The sequence below is a fragment of the Antedon bifida genome, chromosome 2 (genome assembly GCF_963402885.1).
Source record: "Antedon bifida chromosome 2, ecAntBifi1.1, whole genome shotgun sequence".
Taxonomy (NCBI): domain Eukaryota; kingdom Metazoa; phylum Echinodermata; class Crinoidea; order Comatulida; family Antedonidae; genus Antedon; species Antedon bifida.
The window spans coordinates 26613909-26639565 of NC_136227.1; the positions used below are offsets into that span (position 1 = coordinate 26613909).

The following is a 25657-nucleotide window of genomic DNA, read 5'->3' on the forward strand; positions in this document are numbered from 1 at the left end:
GCCACCACATGACTGAAGTAACATTATTACTATTTCACACCGGCTAGCCTGTTTCTAATTTATTAGCTTGAATCAAAACCGTAAATGTGTACGTGCGCATATGTGTCATTATTCCATCTACGTTTTGAGATGCAAAAAATTACACATAATCACTTCTGTAGAAAAAAACCAACTGAACATAATTATTTCACTTTTAAAAAGATACAGATATAACCAATTTTTTTTAGATCTAATTATTGGTAAAATTGAATAATACTATTAGCATGTACAACAACGAAAAAATGTTTACAAATTCACAGGGACAATATTATATATTGTTATCATTAATTCATTATCAATAGGCCTATTAGATACATTTTATTTCATTTTCATTTGTTTAAAATAAAATATTAGTTTCGTTTTAATATTATATCAATTTTTAAATTTTAATTCAGAAAAACAGACAAAACATCGGCAACATTACAATTTCTAAAACCAAGACAGTATTTAAAAAAATAATTAACATAAACAAATATATATATTTCTCTACTTCCTTGGATAAAGTACTGTAATTGGTCTCATAATGTAGATTATTATTAATAAAAGTGACCAATGATAATTTCCATAGGCCTACATGTTTTTTACCTCTTTTACGTTCTATTCAATTAATGTAGGTCCATTGATATTGATTATTCTTGATTTTCCTAATCATTAAACCGCCTATTGGTTATTGTTGTGTAACTGATTTTCGATATTATATAATCATTTGGCAAGTGTCATGCAAAGTCTGTAATAAATTATATATCAGCCACATGTGATACAATGTGACACTTTATTAAAGAAATTGCCTATGACTGGACGGATAATTTCATATGCAGTAATACAAAGAATTGGGCGTTCTGTGATAATTCCAATTATAAAAATCGATAAAGAATTAATCTAAACGACCGAATAATTGCCGATAGAATTTGAATACAATTTATATTCACAACACCACATTACATTTGATTTTTTCCTTTTGTTGTGCAACTCAGTCAGTTGAATTAAAACCAAGATTTTACACTCGGAAGTATCTGAAGGAGTATGAAATCGTTAGCTTACGTCATCACGGCTTTGTTGTATTTTTGTTACTGGTTTCTCACCTAGGCTGTGATTGTCAAACAGCTAAGAACGAGTGTCCGCCTGCTGTGTATAATACTTTTGATTTAAACTATAACATAATTAATTCTGCATGGGTGGTCTTGCTTATTTTTTCCCTCAGCCTCTGAAGTAGATTTAGCATAAAATAAAATCCAATATAAAAGAACTTTTTATAGAAAGATTTACACCTCTATTTATCCAATCCAATAAGAAATGTGTGAAATAAACTGGCTGATTCTTCTAATACCATTCGAGAGATTATCTTTTTTTCAGTACTATGACTTACCAATCGCATAAACTAGTTGTTTTCTTTTTTGTTAGTTTACTCTATAAAAATTCAAAATCAACAGTAAGGTTTTAACGATATAGGCCTACATACAAAAAAAAGGACGACATGATGGTTTATTTTACTGTATTTTATAAAACTTTAAAATTGTCTCAATTCAACTCTTGGTTCTTGGTTGCTAGGTGCAATTTTTATTGAATAAAATATACCTTGAATTTTATTATATTATTTATTAATATTGGCTTAATACAATATAAATTTCGAGGACTTTTATACAAGTTTAAAATGCCACTTTTACACATGTGTAATAAATAGATCTTAAACGAAGAGACATGATACATGATTTTATTATGAGTTGTTATTAAATGTACTAATATAACTTAATGTTAATTGTTATTAATCACCCTGTTATTATTTAATTATTACAACTATTACTAATGTTTTTTAGTAAATTAAATATAAATGGATTTATACAATGGGAATAATAGGCTTACTTCGATATTGAAAGTTTATCAAACTATTCGTTGAGTACGCCTAAAATTAGGCACGATTGGTGACCGTTTAATTTGAGAAGTTTTAGTCTATCTTAATTCATTTCCTTTATTTCGGATAGTACATCCATAGGCTATACAAAACATATAAAAAAAAAAAAAAAAAATCACCATGAAAATTAAACATCTTCCACAAAAACAACCGAAAATATCCTAACATATTAATTTGCACCAACGCTGATGCAGGTTGGATTGTGGAAATACATTGATTGGTTTTAATTAAACCATAACAAGTGTCATGAATTCTGTTCTTAAAAATATGAATGAAGTTATGCAATACTCGTAACAAACATCACGCTTGCGCTATTGTAACTATTATTAAACAAATATTTATAATATTAGATTATAGATGTGTATTCCGTATACTAATTCCAATTGAATCTACAGGAATATAAGTTTTGTCCTTATACACAGCACGCTGTTCGGTTGTCAGCATATTTCGTATTTTAAGAATCAAATTATGAGACGACCTCTCAACAAACATCTGAACGCTGGTTATAAAGTCCCACAGAAGACCTCCCGATTCAGACGTAAGGTCTAAGCATTGGCTCACATCCAATGACGCCCGTATGTTGTTGCTATGATACTTGTATCCGAGTCTGTTCATTTTGAAAAGTAAATCCTCACCAGAGATTGTGTTAAGTGTTCCTTGTAAACACAGTTCATTTGCGAATGCGTTTCGTATACATACAACTCTATTTGAAGCTAGTGGGGTGTAATAGAAATAATTAGTGTCTTATTATAATGCATAATGATACAAATGAAAATCCTAATTATCGCAAAGTTCAGGGTTCAATCATGACCTGCTGTAAGTGTTGGATTCCACTAGGACGCAACGCAACGACGTATTGACGCAAAGTCGGCCTACTGTATTGCATAATCACAAGTGGGAACCGACGACGCAACAATGCTGCAAACATCGCAGGTTTGATTTCACGCAGGCAGTGGCAAACACAATTTTGCGTCGCTAGTGGGAACCAAGCTTAAGTCACTCCCTAAGCCTCAAACTTAGAGCACGCTGTTGGATGCGTAAGAAATAAGGATACATATAAAAAAAATGCTTAATTATAATTATACTACTACTAATACTACTACTACTTCGGTGTATTAAGATCTAGTTGTCATGGGTAAGTTTATTACTAAAGGGGGTGATTGTTTAAGTTATGGGAGTCTTTTTGATACGGTTATATACATGGAAGCAAACTTGTACCTGATCCTTGGATAATTAGAAGACGTCCACCCACTTCTAACTGGTTGAAACATTGATGAATGACGTCATCGATTTTATTTTCCTCAAAATAGTAGAGTACATGTAATAAATGTATGATGTGAAATCGTTTATCTTGAGTTTCTTTCTGTAAAGCAATAAGTATTATTGATAGTAATTAAAGACAATTTTTCCAAATGCAATATTTATTAACTATATAATAAGACTTATTGGAGAAGTAGAGGTCAGTCAATATTTCTAGAAAAAGTTTTTGAACAAGCATGTGTATATTTAAAAAAAAAATTGTTTGGTCAAAGTCAGCAGCCTAATATAAGGAATTTACCCAAAATTAGTGTCCAACCATATTTGTAATTTTATATTTTAGACATTTATTTTACAAGCATATTTATGTAGGCCGACTTTAGAGTACTAGAGTGTTCATTTAATTAAAACGGAAATTTAAATGAGGGTCTAAGTTTATGTTGTGAATAGGTTCATATATTTATGAATAAGTTCATGTTTATGTGTAAATTCATGTTATTAATAAAAAAACATGATAATTGTTATTTATTAAAAACAAGTTTATTGTTTAAGTCATATCACCCTGTCCTATCAATTCAGAGTTAGTGACCGACCCTAATTGTTTATTTCTTTAATAAAAATACACTGATATGGCGGTTGTTTAGGATTCAACTTTACGTTTATTATACACTTTAATTTTAGTTTATTTTCAGTACCAGTAAACATAATAGCGTGAATATTAATAATTACCCATCGGTTACGTTCATGTCACCTAATAGATTGACTCAAAATTAGTGACCGACCCTTCATTTGTTATGACTGGTTGAGAAGTAGTTATAGTTATAATAGATAATAGTAAAATGATAAAATTATAATGATCCAGTAATTATAAATAATGACGATTTAATATTGATATAAACTTTGTAAATTACTTGAATTAGACTTTGAACGGCATCTAACCATATCTCTTTCTGATTTGATGATCATGTTTTATCAAAAAATAGGGGCGCTATTTATCTGTCCACAATAAAGTACTTGTTTCTCGGTTGTTCTTATAATAATAGAAAAACCCCATAGGACATAATAAATAAGAAACTGTATCAACGCAAAAGCTATATATCTAATGCCGACAGTTTTAATATTTTGTAAACTCGACTAATTGATAGGTCCAAGCTGCTGGACCCAAAAAACGTCTGGGAAAAGAGAGTCTATGAGGGCTCACGGTTGAACGATTTTGGATTCTCGCCCTTGGATTGGTTGACGCGAATCAACAGACTGCTGACGAATTTTCTCACGTGTGCCGTTGTATCTGAGGACTGCTGCATGTCCTGGCATGTCCAACACACGTCGGGAAAATAATGTATTGACATTTTTTGAATGAGGTTAAATAAACACTCTTTTTATTTAATAAACATGTAATATCATATTTTATTGAATTTTGCAATGTTAATATACAAAATATATTACTAAAAACCGTAATTTTTTAAGTTCATACAATTGCCTACTGAGGCGCAATTTATTTACTTCGTGGCTAAAAACGATTATTTTCGGGGGTGTGTAGAAAGCGATGACCTCGAATTGGACGACCCCAACGACCCGGGAGACCTCGAATTGGACGACCTAGAATTGGACAACCCATAATACGAAACCGACGACCCCTAGCCTAGCCTAGCCTAGGCCTAAGTGTGGTATAACATCCCGAAGCCGAACATAGCCACAGATCTTTAAACCATACCTTATATAATACTCGCAAGCAATTGATTGAAAAAATACAGAAATATCGCCATTTGATACTGAATGTGTCGACACGAACAAACGAACAGATATGGAACGCCAAGAGTGCAACATAAAACTGCATTCGACTCGATTAGCACACGAAATATCATAAACATGGCAAACTCGTCAGATCATGGATAGCTCCATGGTCAGATATATGAACGTTTAGATTAAGTGGATATTCACGTTGACGTGCCAGTAAACGTTATGACGTATTAACCTTGGCCGCTGAGCAGGTAGAGGTACACGGGCTTAGGCCAGGGTAATGTTTAGCTTAGGTCAGCTCCATGCTTAGGCCTAGTCTAGATTCTTAATTTCTTAACAAAGGTTGATAGTGATAGTGATATGACCCAGGCCAAACCTGTAGTATTAACTCTTTCTTTAAAACAACCAATACAAATCAATAAGTCACTGAAATGTAACATTAACTACATTCTCAGAAAACGTACTCATGTCGGAGAGTGAACGGCAAAATGTCAATGAACAAGTCCTACAATTTGGCAGTCGACTTGTGCATGTATATATCATTAAAATAACGCCGTGGTTAGGATTCCGTCATAGGGTATCAGTCGACATGTGGACGTGAAAACCTAAAGTCCCTATTATTAATTTCAGTGAAAAACAATAATTTTTAGGATTATCGAACATAAGTGTGTTGCTGAGAAGTTTATTTCTCTAGTCTGTATTTATATTTTGTTAAATGTCATAAACGATCTTAAAACAATACAAATACGTTATACATACAAAGTAGTCGAGAGCATCTTCTTGACGCCAGTCAAATCTCACCACATCAAAATTTGTGTTAGAGCACACCTTTGCTTTGAAATGATCCATTTCAATGGCGTTTGGTTCTAATACACGGAAAAAAATATTCTTCTGCTTTTTTTGGAGATTTTCAAGCATAAAACAGTCCATCTCACCTGAAAGCAAGAAAAAAACTAAACCTCCAGTTAATTGAAACGGTATAAACATTAAAAATTACTTTAAACATTTTAAATTCAAATTAAATATACCGTACTTTGTTTTTGCCTTTTCTATAAGTTAGGTAATCAATTTTTAAGTTAAATATGTAATAAATCATTTCAATCAACAGTTTACATTTCAGATTTTTATTCAGTTTTTCATAAATAGGCCTAATGTTAATATTAATTAACGTTTTATTTCGAATTGAAAAATTTAATTGGATTATAATTTAAACATTCATATTCGAAATACTGGTACTACACTGCTTTCGATATAGCAAAATATTGCCAAAATCAGAACAACAAATACGTAGATGTAGAATGGAAAAACATTTTGTTATCAAACCAACTTCCTACTACTCTTTTAAGATATCAATTAAACCAGAAGAAAGTCTATATTAAAAACACCTTTACTTATCAGTAAATGATATGTTATATTATACTGTATAATATATTTATTAGATAAAATCATGAATGCTCTGGTCCTCCGTGAATAAATACATTTAAAGGCCAGGTGCGGGCGAAAAATTTCTTTTGATCATACATTCCAATAATTATCGATCTATAGTTTCCACTATGTTTCATAATGTTTGGGATTTTATTTGTGTTGCACGAGCTTGTTGAAAATAAGCACTTTCTTATCAGTCGGAGGATAGTTCAAATTACACAGTAAAATCTCTATTCTTTGTACACAAATTTTGTAAATAGAGAGACATTTTAAAATGCTATGAAAAATAAACGGTGTGGTAAAAAATGTTATCAGACGACTAAATATAGGTAATATAACTTGAATTTTACATTTCTGGTATTTTTTATTCAACTTCAGATTTTTATTTTCATGCTATAGCAAAAATTATCCACCGTATATCCACCATCTTTTTTCACCTTCTAGGGAGTCACCAGACATGTTATTACATTAGGTTAAACTACCTAACTACTGAAAAAAAGTCTTCCTGGTTTTTATGGCAGAAGTTTTCCAAATGTTGTATGTGACCATATTAAGGGAAATTCATGTGTTTTTTTGTCTTGATTTCTGTTACAAATATTTGATTTATGTACAATTAACCAGATATTATATTTCTTGCCTGTACCTGAGCTTTAAACTTGAATTTTTACAATTTATTTTAGCATAGTTTTCTTTTTATCTAAATGTCTCCGAGATGTATGTCAATAACACTAACAACGAAGAATTGTGAAATAACATAACCTGATTAACACGTCTGAACAAAGTGAAGTTGACTTACCAACGCCACTGCCAACTCCAAGAATCCTACACTCATCTTCGCTTTGTAAGATGTCGTTATCAACAAATTCATCCAACTTTTCTTTTAACCAGCTTTTCATTTTGTCATTTTGATCTGACATTCGTCGAAACTCAAGAAACGACGATGCGTACCTGTCCGTACATAAAATAGACATTTTGCAATAATTTAAATGATGACAAACACGGTTGTCTTGATGTCAAATATAGTTATGCATGCTTCCGAATACTGTACTACTTTAAACGGTTTGATAGAGGTCGCTCTCTAGCGTTAATCATGCAAATATTCAACCACAAGCTTAGGAATTTGACTTTAGAGTAAAACATTGCTAAACTGAAAGAATGATTACAATTAGGTTTTAACTGTAAAAAGATATGCTCCTTGTTTTGTTTTCAAGTGCAATTATTCTATAACAGTCACCAATACTCATCGCTTTAAGTAGTGTTAACACTATGGGTATTAGTCTGTGTAATATAATTAATATAATCTCAAACAACGTAAATTGTTTTGAATAGTCAATACAATGCTACAGTATTACGTCAATCAAACCTTATGAAATAACTTGTAGTACTTACTAGGTTATCGTGCTGTGTCAAAGACATAATAGGCCTTAAACGTTATAATACAGAGGTGCAGAGAAATACGCAATAAACTGTGACCGATCGTGTTAAGCCTACTATAAAAATTAAAATGCATTTTTTTTTAATATGCCGCCATGTTCACTGTAGAGATAGTAAATTTGAATTTCCTGTAGAAGGCCTATTTCATTTATTTCAATAAATCATTAAATAAATCGATCAGTAATTAAACAAACCTGTCATTTGCTATTATCGACGCTTTCAGATCTGTGTGCTGTAAAGAAGAAGCTTATTTTCCACTAGGCGAATTTGAACGTCAGCTTATACTCACGCATTATTATAGTTTCCATCTTTAAAAATCCCTTTCTGTGGCAAATTCTATTTCCTTGAGTTTCTCTTCAGTGAAATTGATAGTTCGAATACTTTTCTACTTTGTGCGAAGCGAAAAAGTGGCAAGCAATTAGAGCTTAGAAATGCGTTTTAGTGGAAACAAGCTTAGAGAACGGGTTAAATATAGCACCAAGGAAAAAATGACACCGTTCATAGTCTATCATTGAAATTACAGCAATGTAAGGCCTACATTATGTTACAGGCATTATCATTAGTTGAATCTACTGGTTTAAACAGTTATTGTACACTATTCTAGTCTCAGTTTCTGTACGTATATGCAAGAGAAATATTCACTTGTTTTTTTATGCCGCACAACTTGAAAACCCACCCAAAGTCAGACAAACAATACACGGGATAGGCTGGTAAGCGTTTGCAGCATACATTTTATTTGTATCTATCGTCCTTTGGTTTGGCCAACGTCCTTTGTTGCGTGACAATCGTCATTGTGTTGCTTTGCGTTTGTGTGTGTTCGTTTTATAACTTACATGTTTGAATCTATTCCAATGTTAATCATGTAGCTAGACTACCGTTCTAAGAAAAAAGAAATCAAACTTTACGATTTCTTGACAGATTCTGAAGCTTGAATATCAAGCAATCAGCTATTCAATCATTTTATATTTTATTTACAACATATCTGGCTAATTGTACTTGTCACAATGACGCGGACGTGACTTCCAATCTTACTCCCAATGCATTACGTCATTCATTGCACACTCATAACGGAGTGTAACTAGCGCCATCACAGTATATTAAATGCAGTGCTACCAATTCGTATACCCACTGATAGCGTAATTTAAAAAATTATACTTTTACTATTATTATAAAAAACAATGAAATACTTTAACACATGTCTATATGTCTATGCACTTAACGAATTATATATAAAGTGACTTTATATGTGACGGAGGCCGTGTTTCCGCAACTAAACCAAGAATTTACCCATTCAGGTAATATTAACAAATAAAGTGCGCATGATCAGTCATTACCGAACAAACAAGTGGCCAATCACAACGCAAAAATATTCGTTTCGTTTCGTTTCGTTTCGTTTTATCCGATTTGAATGATATAATTGTTTTAGTTTTCCTTCAGTGGAATCGGTTAAACCCCGTTTCCACAGGCAATTTATCGGTTGGTTATCGGTTAATTTTTTTTATAGGTTATCGGTTAGTTTTTGGATGCGTAAACACGGCCCGAGTTTAGTAGGCGGTGCAGGCATTCAGTAGGCCTATGTCATTTAAGATTTCTACTTTTATAGTCAATTAGTGTTCGTCACCCATAGTTTATAATAAAATATTGGTATGGCAATTATTAATCACGTTTAATGTGAATCATAGATGTGTTTTCTGAATAGTAATTGCAATTGAATCCATTGGAATGCAAGTTTTATCCCCAATCACAGCCCGTTCGGGAGTCAACATGTTTCGTATTTGAAGAACCAAATTAGGAGATGTTTCAACAAACTTGTCAACTCCAGTTATAAAGTCCCACAGAAGACTTCCTGATTCGGATTTTGGGTCTGCTAAACATTGACTGACATCCAGCGATGAACGAATGCTGTCACTATGGTACTTGTATCCGAGTCTGTTAATTCTGAACAGCAAATCGTCACCAGAGATCCGATTAAATTTTTCATCTTCTACAGAACACAGTTCTTTAGCGAATGCGTTTCGGATACACAGGAGTCTATTTGAAGCTATTGAAATGTATGTAATATAGAGTGTAAGTAGGCCTATATTACATAATGCTTTGATATGAAAATTAACCAACAGTTATATTATATACTAATATTTTGACATGGATTAAATAAACTTGTTCATGTTTTTGTATTATTATTTTTTATTTCATACACAGCGTGAAATTCGCCGAATACAGGATGGATAAACTATTTTATAATTGATGGTGCTCATAAGTCTCCTTTGAGGTTTAAGGAGTGAAGTTAAAAAATTCGTAAGTTACAACCCTGTCACTAGGTCATGAGGATTGAACCCTGGACCTTGGGACTGGAAGGCAAGCACCTTAATCACCAAGCCTTATATTGTTAGTTACAAATATCTCCAAGTGCCCATAAAACTACATTGGTGTAGGGTGGTTATTCAGGGTGGTGTGATTGATTATGGTTTAACTGTCTGGATTTGGTTATATATCACATTGTACCTGATGCTTGTATAATTAGAAGACGTCCGCCCACTTCTAATTGGTTGAAGCATTGCTGAATGACGTTCATTTCGTTTTCTTTGAAGTAGTAGAGTACGTGGAATAAATGTATGATGTGAAACCGTTTATCTGGAGTTTCTTTCTGTAATGAAATATACATTAGTATTATTCCTATGTTGACTTGGTTCCTATACCAGATTTACTTTTTGTCTTTTCTTCTTTCATTCTGGCAACATTTTAAACGTTACTAAGTGACAAATAGTACATACCCACTGCCACTTGTATTATAAATTGTGCCTCCTTATACTGTACTTTATGGCCATAGGGTGAGAAAATAACTGTGTTCATTTATTATTATACATAGTTAGTTACAGTAATGTTAAAAGAAGTTGTCAACAATTAAAAAAAAATATATTAGCAAGTAAAAATACTTTAATAACCAATTGTTTTATTCTTTAATAAAAGTTTGACCGATATATTATTAATATAATTGGTTTGTTTGTTAACATTAATTTCAAAAGTATAGTAAGTTTAAGTTATTTTCAGTACCAGTAATTATATTACATCGGTTTGTTTCATGCCACCTTGTTAAAAAAAAATTACCCAGAATTAACGACCGACCATATTTTTTATGTCTAATAAAATGAAAAATAAACGTATTAGCCATATGGAAGATAATGGTTGTAAAATAATATTAAAGTCACGATTTCAGTTTAGGATAAATGCAATTAAATACCAGTAATTCTATAATCTAATTAGCGACGATTCACGAGTAATATTATAAGTTGGCAATAAGGTTGATATTAATAAACTTGACATCAATGCTGATGAGTAAGTGAGCGTATTATTATGCTGTTGCTAAGGTTGATAAAATAATGAATATAACTGTATACCGGTACTACTCTTTAATACAAAAATGGAGTGACCTGCTGGGAGATTGAAGCTTTTCTTTATACATTTGTACCATGGAGGTGTGTGTGAAAGTAGGGTGTTGAAGGGGATTTTTAGTGGAGGAGGGGCGTTTATTCGAGTAGGTTTATTTATTTTGTTGGATGTAATATGGTAACAAAAAGATCCATTATTGAATAATAATGGTCCGCTAATATTATATGAAGAGTAACCTGCTGGAAAGTTGAAGCTTTTCTTTATACATCTGTGCCTATATGGTCAAATTTCCCTCAATGTATGTAATCAAGTATTTTGTTGAATTACCTAAAATATCTAATAAAAAGTTACACATACAAAGTAATCGAGAGCATCAACTTGACGCCAGTCAAATTTCACGACATCCAAACTTTTGTTAGAACACACATTTGCTTTGAAATTATTCATTTCAATAGCGTTTGGTTCCAATGCACGAACAAAAATATTCTTCTGCTTTTTCTGAAGGTTTTCACAAATGAAACAGTCCATCTCACCTAAAAGCAATAAAAAACAATACATTTTAGTTTGTATACACCGGATGATGATTCTAAAATAATATTTAATCTATTCTAGCCTCTGGTAGATGTTTTTTTTCCACAATATTCATGTTCCACAATGTTCATAACGACGAAACTGTTCTATCTAATTCATTCTAATCTAATTTCGTACTTTGGTACCATTGGTTTTATTAGTTCCCTCTTGCCTGGTTTTATAAAAGAAATTTCTATATTCATCATTTGTTTTATTTCCAGCTATAGTCAATTCCTACTACTAGAAGCAGTAGAAAGATTTACAATGTTATAATATGTCAGTAACACACAAAAAAACAGACATTAAAAGAGAAGTTGACTTACCACCGCCACTGCCCACTCCAAGAATACGGCACTCATCTTCGCCTCTTAAACTGTCTTCTTCTATACATTCATCCAACTTTTCTTTTAACCAGCTTTTCATTTTGTCATTTTGATCTGACATTCGTCGAAATTCCATAAACGATGATGCAAAGTTCTCAGTGGATGAAATAGACATTTTGGAGTAGTTTAACGATTACCGAATTGAAATAAGAAAATTTTGTTGTGTCATATATATAAAGAGTTACGACATTGGATTATAGTCAGGTGATATACACATACAATTGTGTCAACAATTGTCTCCGTTAATGCATGTAAAGTTAGGAGCAACAAAATACTTTCAGGGTTTTCTAATATTTAAAACAAAAATGCAATTGCACATTTTACAGTGATTTATCGATGTGCAAAGCGTACAGAAGTAATTGCGGCAAAGAATAATTGCGCGCGGGTACTGTCTAGTACATTATAAAGTTCGATTGATTGACTTTAAAACGAAACATCCCATAACTAAGATTAAGCAATATACACAGAATTAGTGTCCAACCATAATTATATTTTTAATTTAGAAATTTATTTTACAAGCATAGATGCAGGCCGATTTATGTTTTGTAATACGATTTACTAGAGTGTTCCTTTAATTAAAACGGATGTAAATGAGGGTCTACGTTTATGTTTGTGAATTGCTTCAGATATTTGTGAATAAGTTCATGTTTATGTGTAAGTTCATGTGATTAATAAAATATATTATTAAAAAAACAACATGATAATTGTGTTTTTATTAAAACAAGTTTATTGTTTAAGTCATATCGCCCTGTCCTATCAATACAGAGTTAGTGACCGACCCTAATTGTTTATTTCTTTAATAAAAATACACTGATATAGCGGTTGTTTAGGATTCAACTTTACGTTTATTTTCAGTACCAGTAAACATATAATAGCGTGGATATTAATATTGACCCATCGGTTCGGTTCATGTCACCTAATAAGTTGATTTTAATTTTGTTATTACAAACACACTAGTGGAGAAGTAATAGTTATAATATATAATAGTAAAATGATAAATTTATAATGAGCCAGTAATTATAAATAATGACGATTTACTATTGATATAAACTTTGAACGGCATCTGTAGCTTATAGCCAATTCCGTATTTCTTTTACTACAGTAAAAAGAAAATGTCTTCGAGATGTATGTCAATAACACTAGCAACGAAAAAATGTACAATAACACTGATTAACACGTCTGAGCAAAGTGAAGTTGACTCTGCCACTGCCAACTCCAAGAATCCTACACTCATCTTCGTCGTTTTCCACAAATTCATCCAACTTTTCTTTTAACCAGCTTTTCATTTTGATTCGTCGAAACTCTAGAAACGACGATGCGTACCTGTCCGTACATAAAATAGACATTTTGCAATAGTTAACACGATTTCTTGTTATAAAACAAGAAATGGTGTTGTGCTTGATGTCAAATATAGTTATGCATGCTTCCGAGTATAAATATAGTATTACTTTTAATGGTTTGAAAGAGGTCGCCCTCTTTCGTTAATCATGCATATATTCAGTGCAGTAACTCGCACATCAACCAAAAGCTTAGGAATTTGACTTTAGTAAATCATTACTATTAACTGAAAGAATTTCCGAGTATTACAATGAGGGTTTAACTGTAAGAAGATAATGCTTCTTGTTTTGTTTTCAAGTGCAATTATTCTATAACAGTCACCAATACTCTTTAAGTGGTGTTAATACTTAGTCTCAAACAAGGTAAATTGTTTTGAATCAATCAAACGTCATGAAATAACTTGTAGTAGTAAATTACTAGGTTATAATGCTGAGTTAAAGAAAGTATAGGTTTAAAACTTAATAATAATGCAGATGTGTAGAGAACTACGCAATAAACTGCGTTAAGCCTAGTATAAAAAATGCGCTTGTGTCTTCGTTAATATGCCGCCATGTTCACTGTAGAGATAGTACATTTGGACTTCCTGTATGCCTATTTCATTTACTTCAATAAGTCATCAAACGAATTCGATCGGAAAAGAAACAAACGTAACATTTGCGACGCTTTCCAACTTTCCACTTGGCGAATTTGTTCGCGCGAATCGAAAGTGTCAGCTTATACGCGCGCATATTGATTAATGCGTTCATCTTCCAAAACCCTTTCTGTGCCGAATTCTATTTCCTTGAGTTTCTCTTCAGTGAAATTGATAGTTTGAATGCTTTCTAATTTGTACGAAGCGAAAAAATGCAATTAGAGCTTGGAAATGCGTTGTCACGCGTTCATGAACATTCATGCAAAAGATATGGAAATCGCAGATATTCACTCTTGTAATGGAAAAGGTAGGTTTTTTCTCTGCGAAACGTTGGATTCGCGCAAAGATTCGCTTTAGTGGAAAACAGGGTTAAGGAACGGGTTAAATATAGCACCAAGGAAAAAATGACACATTGCGCTGTGATTTCAATGATGGCTATGAACGGATCGATATCGATACAATCACCAAACGAAGAATTAGCGGTTGCGTTCGTTTACCTGAATGATAAAATTACAATATGCTACGTGAAACGTTATGTCTGAAGTTTTACGTTCGTTACATTCAGATCTGTTGTAACGAACGATCCAGTTAGAACGCACAGAACGATCGACAAAACGTAGGCCTGCTATCGGTCGTCTCAAATCGGCTTACATTAAAGTAATTTACTATTGAATTTACAGTTGAATCTAATGGTTTAAACAGTCATTGTACACGTGTTATTCTACAGAAGTAGAGTAAACGAGTCTCAGTATGCGTATCCGATAATTATCCGATTTGAATGAGATTATTTTAACCTTTTTTCGAGTGGAATCGGATAAACCTCGTTTCCACAGGCAATTTATTGGTTAATTTTTATCGGTTAGTTTTTGGATGCGGAAACATGGCCCGAGATTTGTAGGCGGTAGGCATACAGTACGTAATTTAGGATTGCTAATTTTATTGTCAATTAGTCTTTGTCACCCAGCATTTATAATAAAATATTGGTATTGCAATATTTTATATCGTAAATACAAATTGTAAGTAGTAGTAGTTGTACTAAGATGACATCGGGTATGAAGCGTCTCACATACGCACAGAGCCAAAATCGCATATTGGACTTGCACAGTGTATGAACTCTAACCTTACGGTTGTCATTTAATATATCATTTCATGCTATCATTCTAAATATCTAACTTTCAAACTTTTACATTCCTCTTTTTCATTTCATCCATTTTGTCTTGGTGAAAAGGGAGGATACTCCATATTCCTCCCCTGAGTTTAGAGCCTCTCTACTCGAACACAAATAAGAACACAAATAAGATAGTTTAACAAGAAATATTTTAATCATGTATTTTACCGCCATCTTACATTTTTACATTTTCGTATCTACAATTTTAAATGAAAACCTATATGATTAATAGGCCTACTGAATTCAAGTATCTTATTACGTAAATATACCTGTATTTTAAATAATTATTTAAACACTTATTTTAATTGTCACAAATGTATTTATATGTACTAGAGGGTGAGCTCGCTTCGCTCGCTCCTCCTCTAGGAAGTGTAGACGATGGTTCTCAGAATGATAAAATGACTTAAAAGGTTTTAGAAGGACGTTCTCCTTGTACGTTTTCTGTCGGTTACCATTATTAAAAATGCTTGACAATCGTAAAACTAAACCTACTCTGTTTCACAGATACAGATGATTAATAACATTCATAACATGAATTCTACTACAAAATTTGTAGTAGAATATAGTAGTAAATACAATACAATATTGTGTGTATAAATGTGGATGGGCGTTTATTAGATAGTTGGGTTGGAGGGGGCAGGGGGAGGCGATTATTATTCAAAGTGATGTTATTGAGGAGGCGTTTATTCAAATAAATACCATCCTAATAATTAATACATTATTTAATATAAACATCTTTTGAAACTAGCTTCCGCGACAGAGTGGGCCGTTTCGGCCCAAGAAGGAAGACGTTTTAGACGGCTTGCAACATGGGCAGACATCCCGGTCCTAGCATGGCACAGATAGCCTACAGTTATTCCTGCCAGCTTACTCAATAAAACTCGGCTATTGAGATTTCACTCGATTTTAAACAAAATGTCTTATCATCAGATCTTCCTACGTAATTTTATAATACTATTCTCCCACAATATATCCCATGCTTTATGGCGTATATTTAATTTGATCTTTAATAATTTGCAGTATAATTTTTATTTTTTAACTACTGTATCTTCACACTCGCGGTCCGATCCGAAAATAAATAAAAAACTAAAATGGCTATAGCCACTAACGGCCAACTTAGTTGAAACCAGGTAGTTGCAAGGTGAACTCGTAAACTCATCGTGAACCCGGAAATTACTTTGACCGCGTACAATTGAAATTGAGTTGAAATCTACCGATGAAATCAGAAATTTGTTTTTAAACTTTTTATAACATCTTCCTAAGATAGAAATATGGAACAATATCGTAATAGTGAAAACTAATGTTATCAAATTTACATTTCGCGGTACATCTGAGATAGATCAGGTAGGTATCCAAGGCAGAGATTTTTCCTAAGTTTTTCCATTGTGCTCGCCTATGTCAAAATTAACCATAATTTATAAATAGATACAATATATTCATCACTGAGAATTTAAATAAACGTGAGATGAACTCACACAAGACAAAAAAAAATATTGTTATGGCAACAATCACGTTTAATGTGCAGAATCATAGATGTGTTTTCTGAATAGTAATTCCAATTGAATCCACGGGAATGTAAGCTTTATCCCCAGGCACAGCACGTTCGGGAGTCATCATTTTTCGTATTTGAAGAACCAAATTAGGAGATGTTTCAACACACTTGTCAACACCAGTTATAAAATCCCACAAAAGACTTCCTGATTCAGATGTTGGGTCTACTAAACATTGACTGACATCCAGCGATGAACGAATGCTGTCACTATGGTACTTGTATCCGAGTCTGTTAATTCTGAACAGCAAATCTTCACCAGAGGTCCGGTTAAATTTTCCTTTTAAGGAACACAATTCTTTAGAGAATGCGTTTCGGATACATTCAAGTCTACATGAAGCTATTGGAATGTAAGTAATATAGATAATTAGTGTAAGCAGGGCCTATAATACATAATGCTGTGATATGAAAAGTTATCTAATATTTTGACATGGATTAAATAAACTTATTCATGTTTTTTTATTATTATTATTTTTTATTTCATACGCATCCAAGAGCGAGCAAATCTTTTATAATGTATCGTGTTTATAAGTCCCATTCGAGGCTTATTGTTATAATAACTAGATGGTACGCTCACTTCGCTCGCGTACAATCTAGGTCGTGCCCACAGATGGTTCTAGAATACACAGTAATTTCAGCCTTATCAAAACTGGCGATTTCAAATGTACGTACCGCAGGACTATAATACATTGTCGTTTGCAGAAACGAATAAATACACGATGATTTATGTAGTCAACTAAAATTAGTACCATGAGAATTACTTCCAAAAGAGAAACTTGTCACAAAATGAGTCCAATTTTTTTCGTTGGACTCATTTAAACAAACCCAATTTGTGTTTTGTATGTAACATTAGGGTGAGGGATGGGGAAGAGGATGGTACAAAGAGGAAACATTTTTTAATATATTCTTTATCCACTCAGTAACGAAATATGTGTTTCTTTTTAACTGTAGAACTTGTACCTGATGCTTGTATAATTAGAAGACGTCCGCCCACTTCTAATTGGTTAAAGCATTGCTGAATGACGTTCATTTCATTTCCTTTGAAGTAGTAGAGTACGTGGAATAAATGTATGATGTGAAATCGTTTATCTGGAGTTTCTTTCTGTAATGAAATATACATTAGTATTATTCCTATGTTGACTTGGTTCCTATACCAGATTTTCTTTTTGTCTTACACAGCTGGCTTTTCTTCTTTCTTTCTGGCAACATTTTAAACGTTACTAAGTGACAAATAGTACATCCTCACTACCATTTTTATTACAAATTGTGCCTCCTTACTGTACTTTATGGCCACAGGGTGACTGTATTCATTAATATTACACATAGTTACAGTAATTTTACAACAAGTTGTCAACAATTAAAAAAATTAATTAGCAAATAAAAATACTTTGGTAACCAATGGTTTATTTCTTTAATAAAAGTTTGACCGATATATCATTAATATGATTGTTAAAAATAATATTAAAAGTATAGTAAGTTTAAAAATTACGCAGAATTAACGACCGACCATATTTTGTTTATGTCTGTAATTAAAAATAAACTTATTAGCCATATGGAAGATAATGGTTGTAAAATAATATTAAGGTCACGATGTAAGTTGAGGATAAATGCAATTAAATACCAGTAACTCTAAAATATAAATATTCACGAGCAATATAAAGTTGGCAATAAGGTTAATAAACTTGACATTAATGCTGATGAATAAGTGAGCTTATTATTATGTTGTTGCTAAAGTTGATAATATTATGAATATACACTGTATACCGGTACTACTCGTTAATACAAAAATGGAGTGAGCTACTGGGAGGTTTAATCTTTTCTTTATACATCTGTACCATGAGTGAATTTCCCTCCATGTGTGTACTGTAAGTACTGTGTAACGGTTTTTTAGTAGAGAAGCGGAGTTTATCTGAGTAGGCTTTTTTTTTGTGGGAATTAATATGGTAACAAACATATCCATTATTACTAAGTTAAAATGGTCTACTAATATTATATGCAGAGGTGACGTTCCAGCTTGGACCAAGGCTTTGATACAAAAACAGAGTAACCTGCTGGTAGGTTGAAGCTTTTCTTTAAACCTCTGTATGCCATGGTCGAATTTCCCTCCATGTTTGTAAGTACTGAGTATTTTGTTGAATTACCTAAAATATCTAATAATAAGTTAGGCTACACATACAAAGTAATCGAGAGCATCAACTTGACGCCAGTCAAATTTCACGACATCCAAACTTTTGTTAGAACACACATTTGCTTTGAAATGATTCATTTCAATAGCGTTTGGTTCCAATACACGAACACAGATATTCTTCTGCTTTTTCTGAAGGTTTTCACAAATGAAACAGTCGATCTCACCTAAAAGCAATAAAAAAAATTAATACATTTTAGTTTGTATACAGGCCGGATGCTGATTCTAAAATAATAATTAAACAAACGAGTGAATTTGAAAAGAAATAGGTTTTTTAAAACTACTCGTATCAAAAAATAAAAATAAACCATTTTTTTAAATTTTCAATAGGCACGGTCTGAATGTATATACCTATCTACACCAGCAAATTCAGAATGATAACTTGAAAATTGTAGGCGCTATCGTGCTTACAAACAAACAAACAAACATACAAACAAAGTAAATACTGTAAATACTATACTTGCCAAAATGTTATTTTTGCCAAGTAACAAAGTAAATACTATACTTGGCAAAATGTTATTTTTGCCAAGTAACAACGTATACCGTGTGCAACAGACAGCAAAAACATTAAAAAAGTAAAGTTAACTTACCAACGCCACTGCCCACTCCAAGAATCCGGCACTCATCTTCGCTTGTTAAACTGTCTTCTTCTATACATTCATCCAACTTTTCTTTTAACCATCTTTTCATTTTGTCATTTTCATCTGACATTCGCCGAAATTCCATAAACGATGATGCATAGTTCTCAGTAGATGAAATAGACATTTTGGAGTAGTTTAACGATTACCGAATTGAAAGAAGAAAATTGTGTTTTATTTATATTCAATGCAATTCAATTTTTACGTGATGGTATATAAAGTTGGTTTATACTTTCGGTACTGATTTTAACCACCTGATGTAACCCTGTTTACTGAGTTAATGGAGTTAGATAATTAGTTATTGACGATTAAACGAATCTAGGTTCAACTATTTGCCAAAAAAGGGGTGTTTTCCGATTGTGGTATACACTGTCTAATGGATGCCCATCTTGAAAAATACCCGCACACAATAATAAAAGGATGCTTCGCATTTTCCTATCTCCTCCTATGATAATTGTTTTTAATAGCTGAAAACAGTTGAACAGATCGAGCACAGCATCATAATGTTGAAGACAGGCCGATTTTCTTAAAAAATACTATTTTGATAGATTTAATATACGTTTATACAAATGTATTGATTTGCGATGAATGGAATATTCCAATATAAATTATTTGGTTTAACACAAGTACCTGTAGATAAATTTATGTGCCCTTGGGGAATAAACCTAAAACCTTTAGATAAAGTATTGCAATACTCTAAATACGTATTAACCATTTTTGGTCGCCATGTGAATCGCAAATTTCTTACTGTGAGTGTGGGGTAGGCCATACTGTTAGATATATAAACGCACACTATAAAATAAACTGTATTACTGACAGTTGCTTCTCAACGTTTGTATTAATTAATAATTACAAAAAATATAAACGGTGTAGTGTTGTATCGTTACATGTACTTTACTATTTCAATCGACTCGACAGTGACAGTTTAACTTAAGTATTTTATGATGTTTTAACTATATTTAGTGGTATTTTATTTATAGGCCTATAAAATATGAAACAAAATAATATTTCGTTTCTAAGTGGATAAAGAATATATTTACAAAGTGTTCCTCTTTTTACCCTCAACCCTAATGTTACATACAAAAACAGAAATTGGGTTTGTTTAAATGAGTCCAAATAGAAAGATTGGACTCATAGTATGACAAATTTCTCTTTCGGAAGTAGGCCTAATTCCATGGTGCTAATTTTAGTGACTACATAAATCATCGTGTCTATTTATTCGTTTCTGTAAACGACAGTGTATTATAGTCCTGCGTACATTTGAAATCGCCAGTTTTTGTTACGCTGAAATTACTGTGTATTCGAGAACCATAATAATGTGGGCAAGACTTAGATGGTACGCGAGCTTCGCTTCGCGTACCGTCTAAGTTAATATCTAGTTAATATTATTACAAAAATGAAAATTTTACAAATGAAATGATGAACGAGTCTTTGAAATTGTATAACGTTGGCGGCGCAGTTTGCGTCAAACGCAGAGCCACATATAAAGAGAGGTGAATTTGTATGTTATATTATGTGTTGTATTTGATCATGTTTTAATTTATCCCAACTTACATGTAGATAGATAACACTTTGTTAACATTGTGTAAACATCTTTAAAACAATAATAAATTATATTAATTTTTTTGACAGGCAGAAGTTATGCTCCTTGTTTATTGCTATTTTTTTCAATATAGCAGTCAATATTTATCGTAGTATTAATACTTCTGTGGGCAGCAGTTTTCACAAAAATGTTCAAATTTCGACCTTTTTATTTTTCAATAAAAATGATTACTATAGTATAATTGACATGCGCAGAATCCATTATTCAATTCTGCGCAAGTTTATTATACTATAGTAACCATTTTTATCAAAAAATAAAAAGGTCGAAATTTGAAAATTTGTCGAAAATGTTCCTGTATTATAGTACAGGTATAGTACTTATTATTTTTCAATAAAACTGATTACTTTAGCATAATTGACATGCGCAGAACCCATTATTAGACTCCTCGCATGTTTGTTATTTCCCTGTATTATAGTACTTTTTATTTTTCGTTAAACTGGTTACTATAGCATGGTTTTCATGCACATAACCCATTATTCGACTCTGCGCATGTTTATTATGCTATAGTAACCAGTTTTATCGAAAAATAAAAAGTTCGAAAATTGGCCATTTTTGGAAAAAATCCCTGTACAGGGATATTTTCGAAAAATGGCCAATTTTCGATCCTTTTATTTTTTGACATAAATGGTTACTATAGCATAATAAACATGCGCAGAGTCGAATAATGGGTTCTGCGCATGTCAATTGTGCTATAGTAACCAGTTTAATCGAAAAATAAAAAGTACTATAATTGGTCATTTTTGGAAAAAACCCCTGTAATATAGTACAGGGAAATTTTCGAAAAATGGCCAATTTTCGACCCTTTTATTTTTTGACATAAATGGTTACTATAGCATACTAAACATGCTCAGAGTCGAATAATGGGGTTTTTTTTACATAAATGGTTACTATAGCCTAATAAATATGCGCAGAGTCAAATAATGGGTTCTGCGCATGTCAATTGTGCTATAGTAACTAGTTTTATCGAAAAATATAAAGGTCGAAATTGGCCATTTTTAGAAAAAATCCCTCTACTATAGTACAGGAAAATTTTCGAAAAATTGCCAATTTTCGACCCTTTTATTTTTTGACATAAATGGTTACTATAGCATAATAAACATCAGAGTCGAATAATGGGTTTGCGCATGTCAATTGTGCTATAGTAACCAGTTTTATCGAAAAATAAAAAGGTCGAAAATTTGCCATTTTTAGAAAAAATCCCTGTACTATAGTGCAGGGAAATTTTCGAAAAATGGCCAATTTTCGACCCTTTTATTTTTTGACATAAATGGTTACTATAGCATACTAAACATGCGCAGAGTCGAATAATAGGTTTTTTGACATAAATGGTTACTATAGCCTAATAAACATACGCAGAGTCGAATAATGGGTTCTGCGCATGTCAATTGTGCTATAGTAACTAATTTTATCGAAAAATAAAAAGGTCGAAAATTTGCCATTTTTAGAAAAAATCCCTGAACTATAGTTCAGGAAAATTTTCGAAAAATTGCCAATGTTCGACCCTTTTATTTTTTGACATAAATGGTTACTATAGCATAATAAACATGCGCAGAGTCGAATAATGGGTTCTGCGCATGTCAATTGTGCTATAGTAACCAGTTTTATCGAAAAATATAAAGGTCGAAAATTGGCCATTTTTGGAAAATTTCCCTGTATCGACCCTTTTATTTTTTGACATAAATGGTTACTATAGCACAATAAACATGCGCATAGTAACCAGTTTAATCGAAAAATAAAAAGGTCGGAAATTGGCCATTTTTAGAAAATGGCCAATTTTCGACCCTTTTATTTTTTTACATAAATGGTTACTATAGCATAATAAACATGCGCAGAGTCGAATAATGGGTTATGCGCATGTCAATTGTGCTATAGTAACCAGTTTTATCGAAAAATAAAAAGGTCGAAAAATGGCCAATTTTCAACCCTTTTATTTTTTGACATAAATGGTTACTATAGCATAATAAACAGACGCAGAGTCTAATAATGGGTTCTGCGCATGTCAATTGTGCTATAGTAACTAGTTTTATCGAAAAATAAAAAGGTCGGAAATTGGCCATTTTTAGAAAATTTTCGTTTATCGACCCTTTTATTTTTTGACATAAATGGTTACTATAGCATAATAAACATGCGCAGAGTCGAATAATGGGTTCTGCACATACCAATTGTGCTATAGTAACCATATTTTTATCGAAAAATATAAAGGTCGAAAATTGGCCGTTTTTGGATAAATTTCTCTGTGCTATAGTACAGGGAAATTTTCGAAAAAGGGCCAACTTTTGACATAAATGGTAACTATAGCATAATAAACATGCGCAGAGTCAAATAATGGGTTCTGCGCATATAGTAACCAGTTTTATCGAAAAATGTAAAGGTCGAAAATTGGCCATTTTTGGAAAAAATCCCTGTACTATAGTACAGGAATTTTTTTTTTAAAATGGCCAATTTTAGACCCTTTTATTTTTTGACATAAATGGTTACTATAGCATAATAAACATGCGCAGAGTCGAATAATGGGTTCTGCGCATGCCAATTGTGCTATAGTAACCAGTTTTATCGAAAAATAAAAAGGTCGAAAATTGGCAATTTTTAGAAAATTTCCCTGTATCGTCGACCCTTTTATTTTTTGACATAAATGTTTACTATAGCATAATAAACATGCGCAGAGTCGAATAATGGGTTCTGCGCATGTCAATTGTGCTATAGTAACTAGTTTTATCGAAAAATATAAAGGTCGAAAAATGGTCAATTTTCGACCCTTTTATTTTTGGACATAAATGGTTACTATAGCATAATAGACATCAGAGTCGAATAATGGGTTCTGCGCATGTCAATTGTGCTATAGTAACTAGTTTTATCAAAAAATTAAAAGGTCGAAAATTGGCCATTTTTGAAAAAAATCCCTGTACTATAGTACAGGAAAATTTTCGAAAAATGGGCAATTTTCGACCCTTTTATTTTTTGACATAAATGGTTACTATAGCATAATAGACATCAGAGTCGAATAATGGGTTCTGCGCATGTCAATTGTGCTATAGAAACTAGTTTGATCGAAATATAAAAAGGTCGAAAATTGGCCATTTTTAGAAAATTTCCCTGTATCGACCCTTTTATTTGTTGACATAAATGGTTACTATAGCATAATAAACAGACGCAGAGTCGAATAATGGGTTCTGCGCATGTCAATTGTGCTATAGTAACTAGTTTTATCGAAAAATAAAAAGGTCGAAAATTGGCCATTTTTGGAAAAAATCCCTGTACTATAGTACAGGGAAATTTTCGAAAAATTGCCAATTTTCGACCCATTTATTTTTTGACATAAATGATAACTATAGCATAATAAACATGCGCAGAGTCAAATAATGGGTTCTGCGCATATAGTAACCAGTTTTATCGAAAAATGTAAAGGTCGAAAATTGGCCATTTTTGGAAAAAAGCCCTGTTCTATAGTACAGGGATTTTTTTTTTTAAATGGCCAATTTTAGACCCTTTTATTTTTGACATAAATGGTTACTATAGCATAATAAACATGCGCAGAGTCGACTAATGGGTTCTGCGCATGTCAATTGTGCTATAGTAACCAGTTTTATCGAAAAATATAAAGGTCGAAATTTGGCCGTTTTTGGAAAAAACCCCTGTGCTATAGTACAGGGACATTTTCGAAAAATTGCCAATTTTCGACCCTTTTATTTTTTGACATAAATGGTTACTATAGCATAATAAACATGCGCAGAGTCGAATAATGGGTTCTGCGCATGTCAATTGTGCTATAGCAACCAGTTTTATCGAAAAAAAAAAGGTCGAAAATTGGCCGTTTTTGGAAAAAACCCTTGTGCAGGGAAATATTCGAAAAATTGCCAATTTCCGACCCTTTTATTTTTTGACATAAATGGTTACTATAGCATAATAAACATTCGCAGAGTCGAATAATGGGTTCTGCGCATGTCAATTGTGCTATAGTAACTAGTTTTATCGAAAAATAAAAAGGTCGAAAATTTGCCATTTTTAGAAAAAATCCCTTTACTATAGTACAGGGAAATTTTCGAAAAATGGCCAATTTTCGACCCTTTTATTTTTAGACATAAATGGTTACTATAGCATAATAAACATGCGCAGAGTCGAATAATGGGTTCTGCGCATGTGAATTGTGCTATAGTAACCAGTTTTATCGAAAAATAAAAAGTACTATAATTGGCCATTTTTGGAAAAAAACCCTATAATTTTTTTGAAAAATGGCAAATTTTCGACCCTTTTATTTTTTTACATAAATGGTTACTATAGCATACTAAACATGCGCAGAGTCGAATAATGGGTTCTGCGCATGTCAATTGTGTTATAGTAACTAATTTTATCGAAAAATAAAAAGGTCGAAAATTTGACATTTTTAGAAAAAATCCCTGAACT

The 25657-nt window shown here is 32.3% G+C and overlaps 4 protein-coding genes across 4 annotated transcripts in view; 1 reads left to right on the top strand and 3 right to left on the bottom strand.

The window, feature by feature from the left end:
- LOC144858832 (putative tyramine receptor 2) overlaps window positions 1-16917 on the top strand; it is a 61812-nt gene extending 44895 nt beyond the window's left edge. Inside the window, exon 4 of the transcript XR_013616666.1 lies at window positions 16874-16917. The gene's annotated coding sequence lies outside the window, so the exon portion shown is untranslated. The remainder of the gene's footprint in view (window positions 1-16873) is intronic.
- On the bottom strand, window positions 2300-7341 carry LOC144835560 (histamine N-methyltransferase-like). Its single transcript, XM_078690640.1, has 4 exons — window positions 7167-7341; window positions 5705-5880; window positions 3167-3311; window positions 2300-2661 (listed from the first exon to the last, which is right to left on the bottom strand). Exons 1-4 carry the CDS (start codon window positions 7339-7341, stop codon window positions 2300-2302), a joined length of 858 nt encoding a protein of 285 aa, XP_078546766.1.
- Window positions 9481-12259, bottom strand: LOC144835561 (histamine N-methyltransferase-like). The gene is made up of 4 exons (XM_078690642.1): window positions 12085-12259; window positions 11549-11724; window positions 10307-10448; window positions 9481-9845 (listed from the first exon to the last, which is right to left on the bottom strand). The coding sequence occupies exons 1-4, from the start codon at window positions 12257-12259 to the stop codon at window positions 9481-9483; spliced, it is 858 nt and encodes a 285-aa protein (XP_078546768.1).
- LOC144835562 (histamine N-methyltransferase-like) lies at window positions 16809-19780 on the bottom strand. Its single transcript, XM_078690643.1, has 4 exons — window positions 19606-19780; window positions 19007-19182; window positions 17791-17932; window positions 16809-17170 (listed from the first exon to the last, which is right to left on the bottom strand). The coding sequence occupies exons 1-4, from the start codon at window positions 19778-19780 to the stop codon at window positions 16809-16811; spliced, it is 855 nt and encodes a 284-aa protein (XP_078546769.1).
- Window positions 19781-25657: the final 5877 nt, after the last annotated feature.

What these genes read in the sequence shown, in the direction of transcription:
- LOC144835562 (XM_078690643.1), bottom strand. Translation starts at nt 19,780, where the DNA reads ATGTCTATTTCATCTACTGAGAACTATGCATCATCGTTTATGGAATTT. An exon ending in TGGAGTGGGCAGTGGCGTTG is followed by an intron (nt 19,183 to 19,605) that starts GTAAGTTAACTT and finishes TATTGCTTTTAG; the next exon opens with GTGAGATCGACTGTTTCATT. An exon ending in TTGATGCTCTCGATTACTTT is followed by an intron (nt 17,933 to 19,006) that starts GTATGTGTAGCC and finishes ATTTCATTACAG; the next exon opens with AAAGAAACTCCAGATAAACG.
- LOC144835560 (XM_078690640.1), bottom strand. Translation starts at nt 7,341, where the DNA reads ATGTCTATTTTATGTACGGACAGGTACGCATCGTCGTTTCTTGAGTTT. An exon ending in TGGAGTTGGCAGTGGCGTTG is followed by an intron (nt 5,881 to 7,166) that starts GTAAGTCAACTT and finishes TCTTGCTTTCAG; the next exon opens with GTGAGATGGACTGTTTTATG. An exon ending in TCTAATTATCCAAGGATCAG is followed by an intron (nt 2,662 to 3,166) that starts GTACAAGTTTGC and finishes ACACCCCACTAG; the next exon opens with CTTCAAATAGAGTTGTATGT.
- LOC144835561 (XM_078690642.1), bottom strand. Translation starts at nt 12,259, where the DNA reads ATGTCTATTTCATCCACTGAGAACTTTGCATCATCGTTTATGGAATTT. An exon ending in TGGAGTGGGCAGTGGCGGTG is followed by an intron (nt 11,725 to 12,084) that starts GTAAGTCAACTT and finishes TATTGCTTTTAG; the next exon opens with GTGAGATGGACTGTTTCATT. An exon ending in TCTAATTATACAAGCATCAG is followed by an intron (nt 9,846 to 10,306) that starts GTACAATGTGAT and finishes ACATTTCAATAG; the next exon opens with CTTCAAATAGACTCCTGTGT.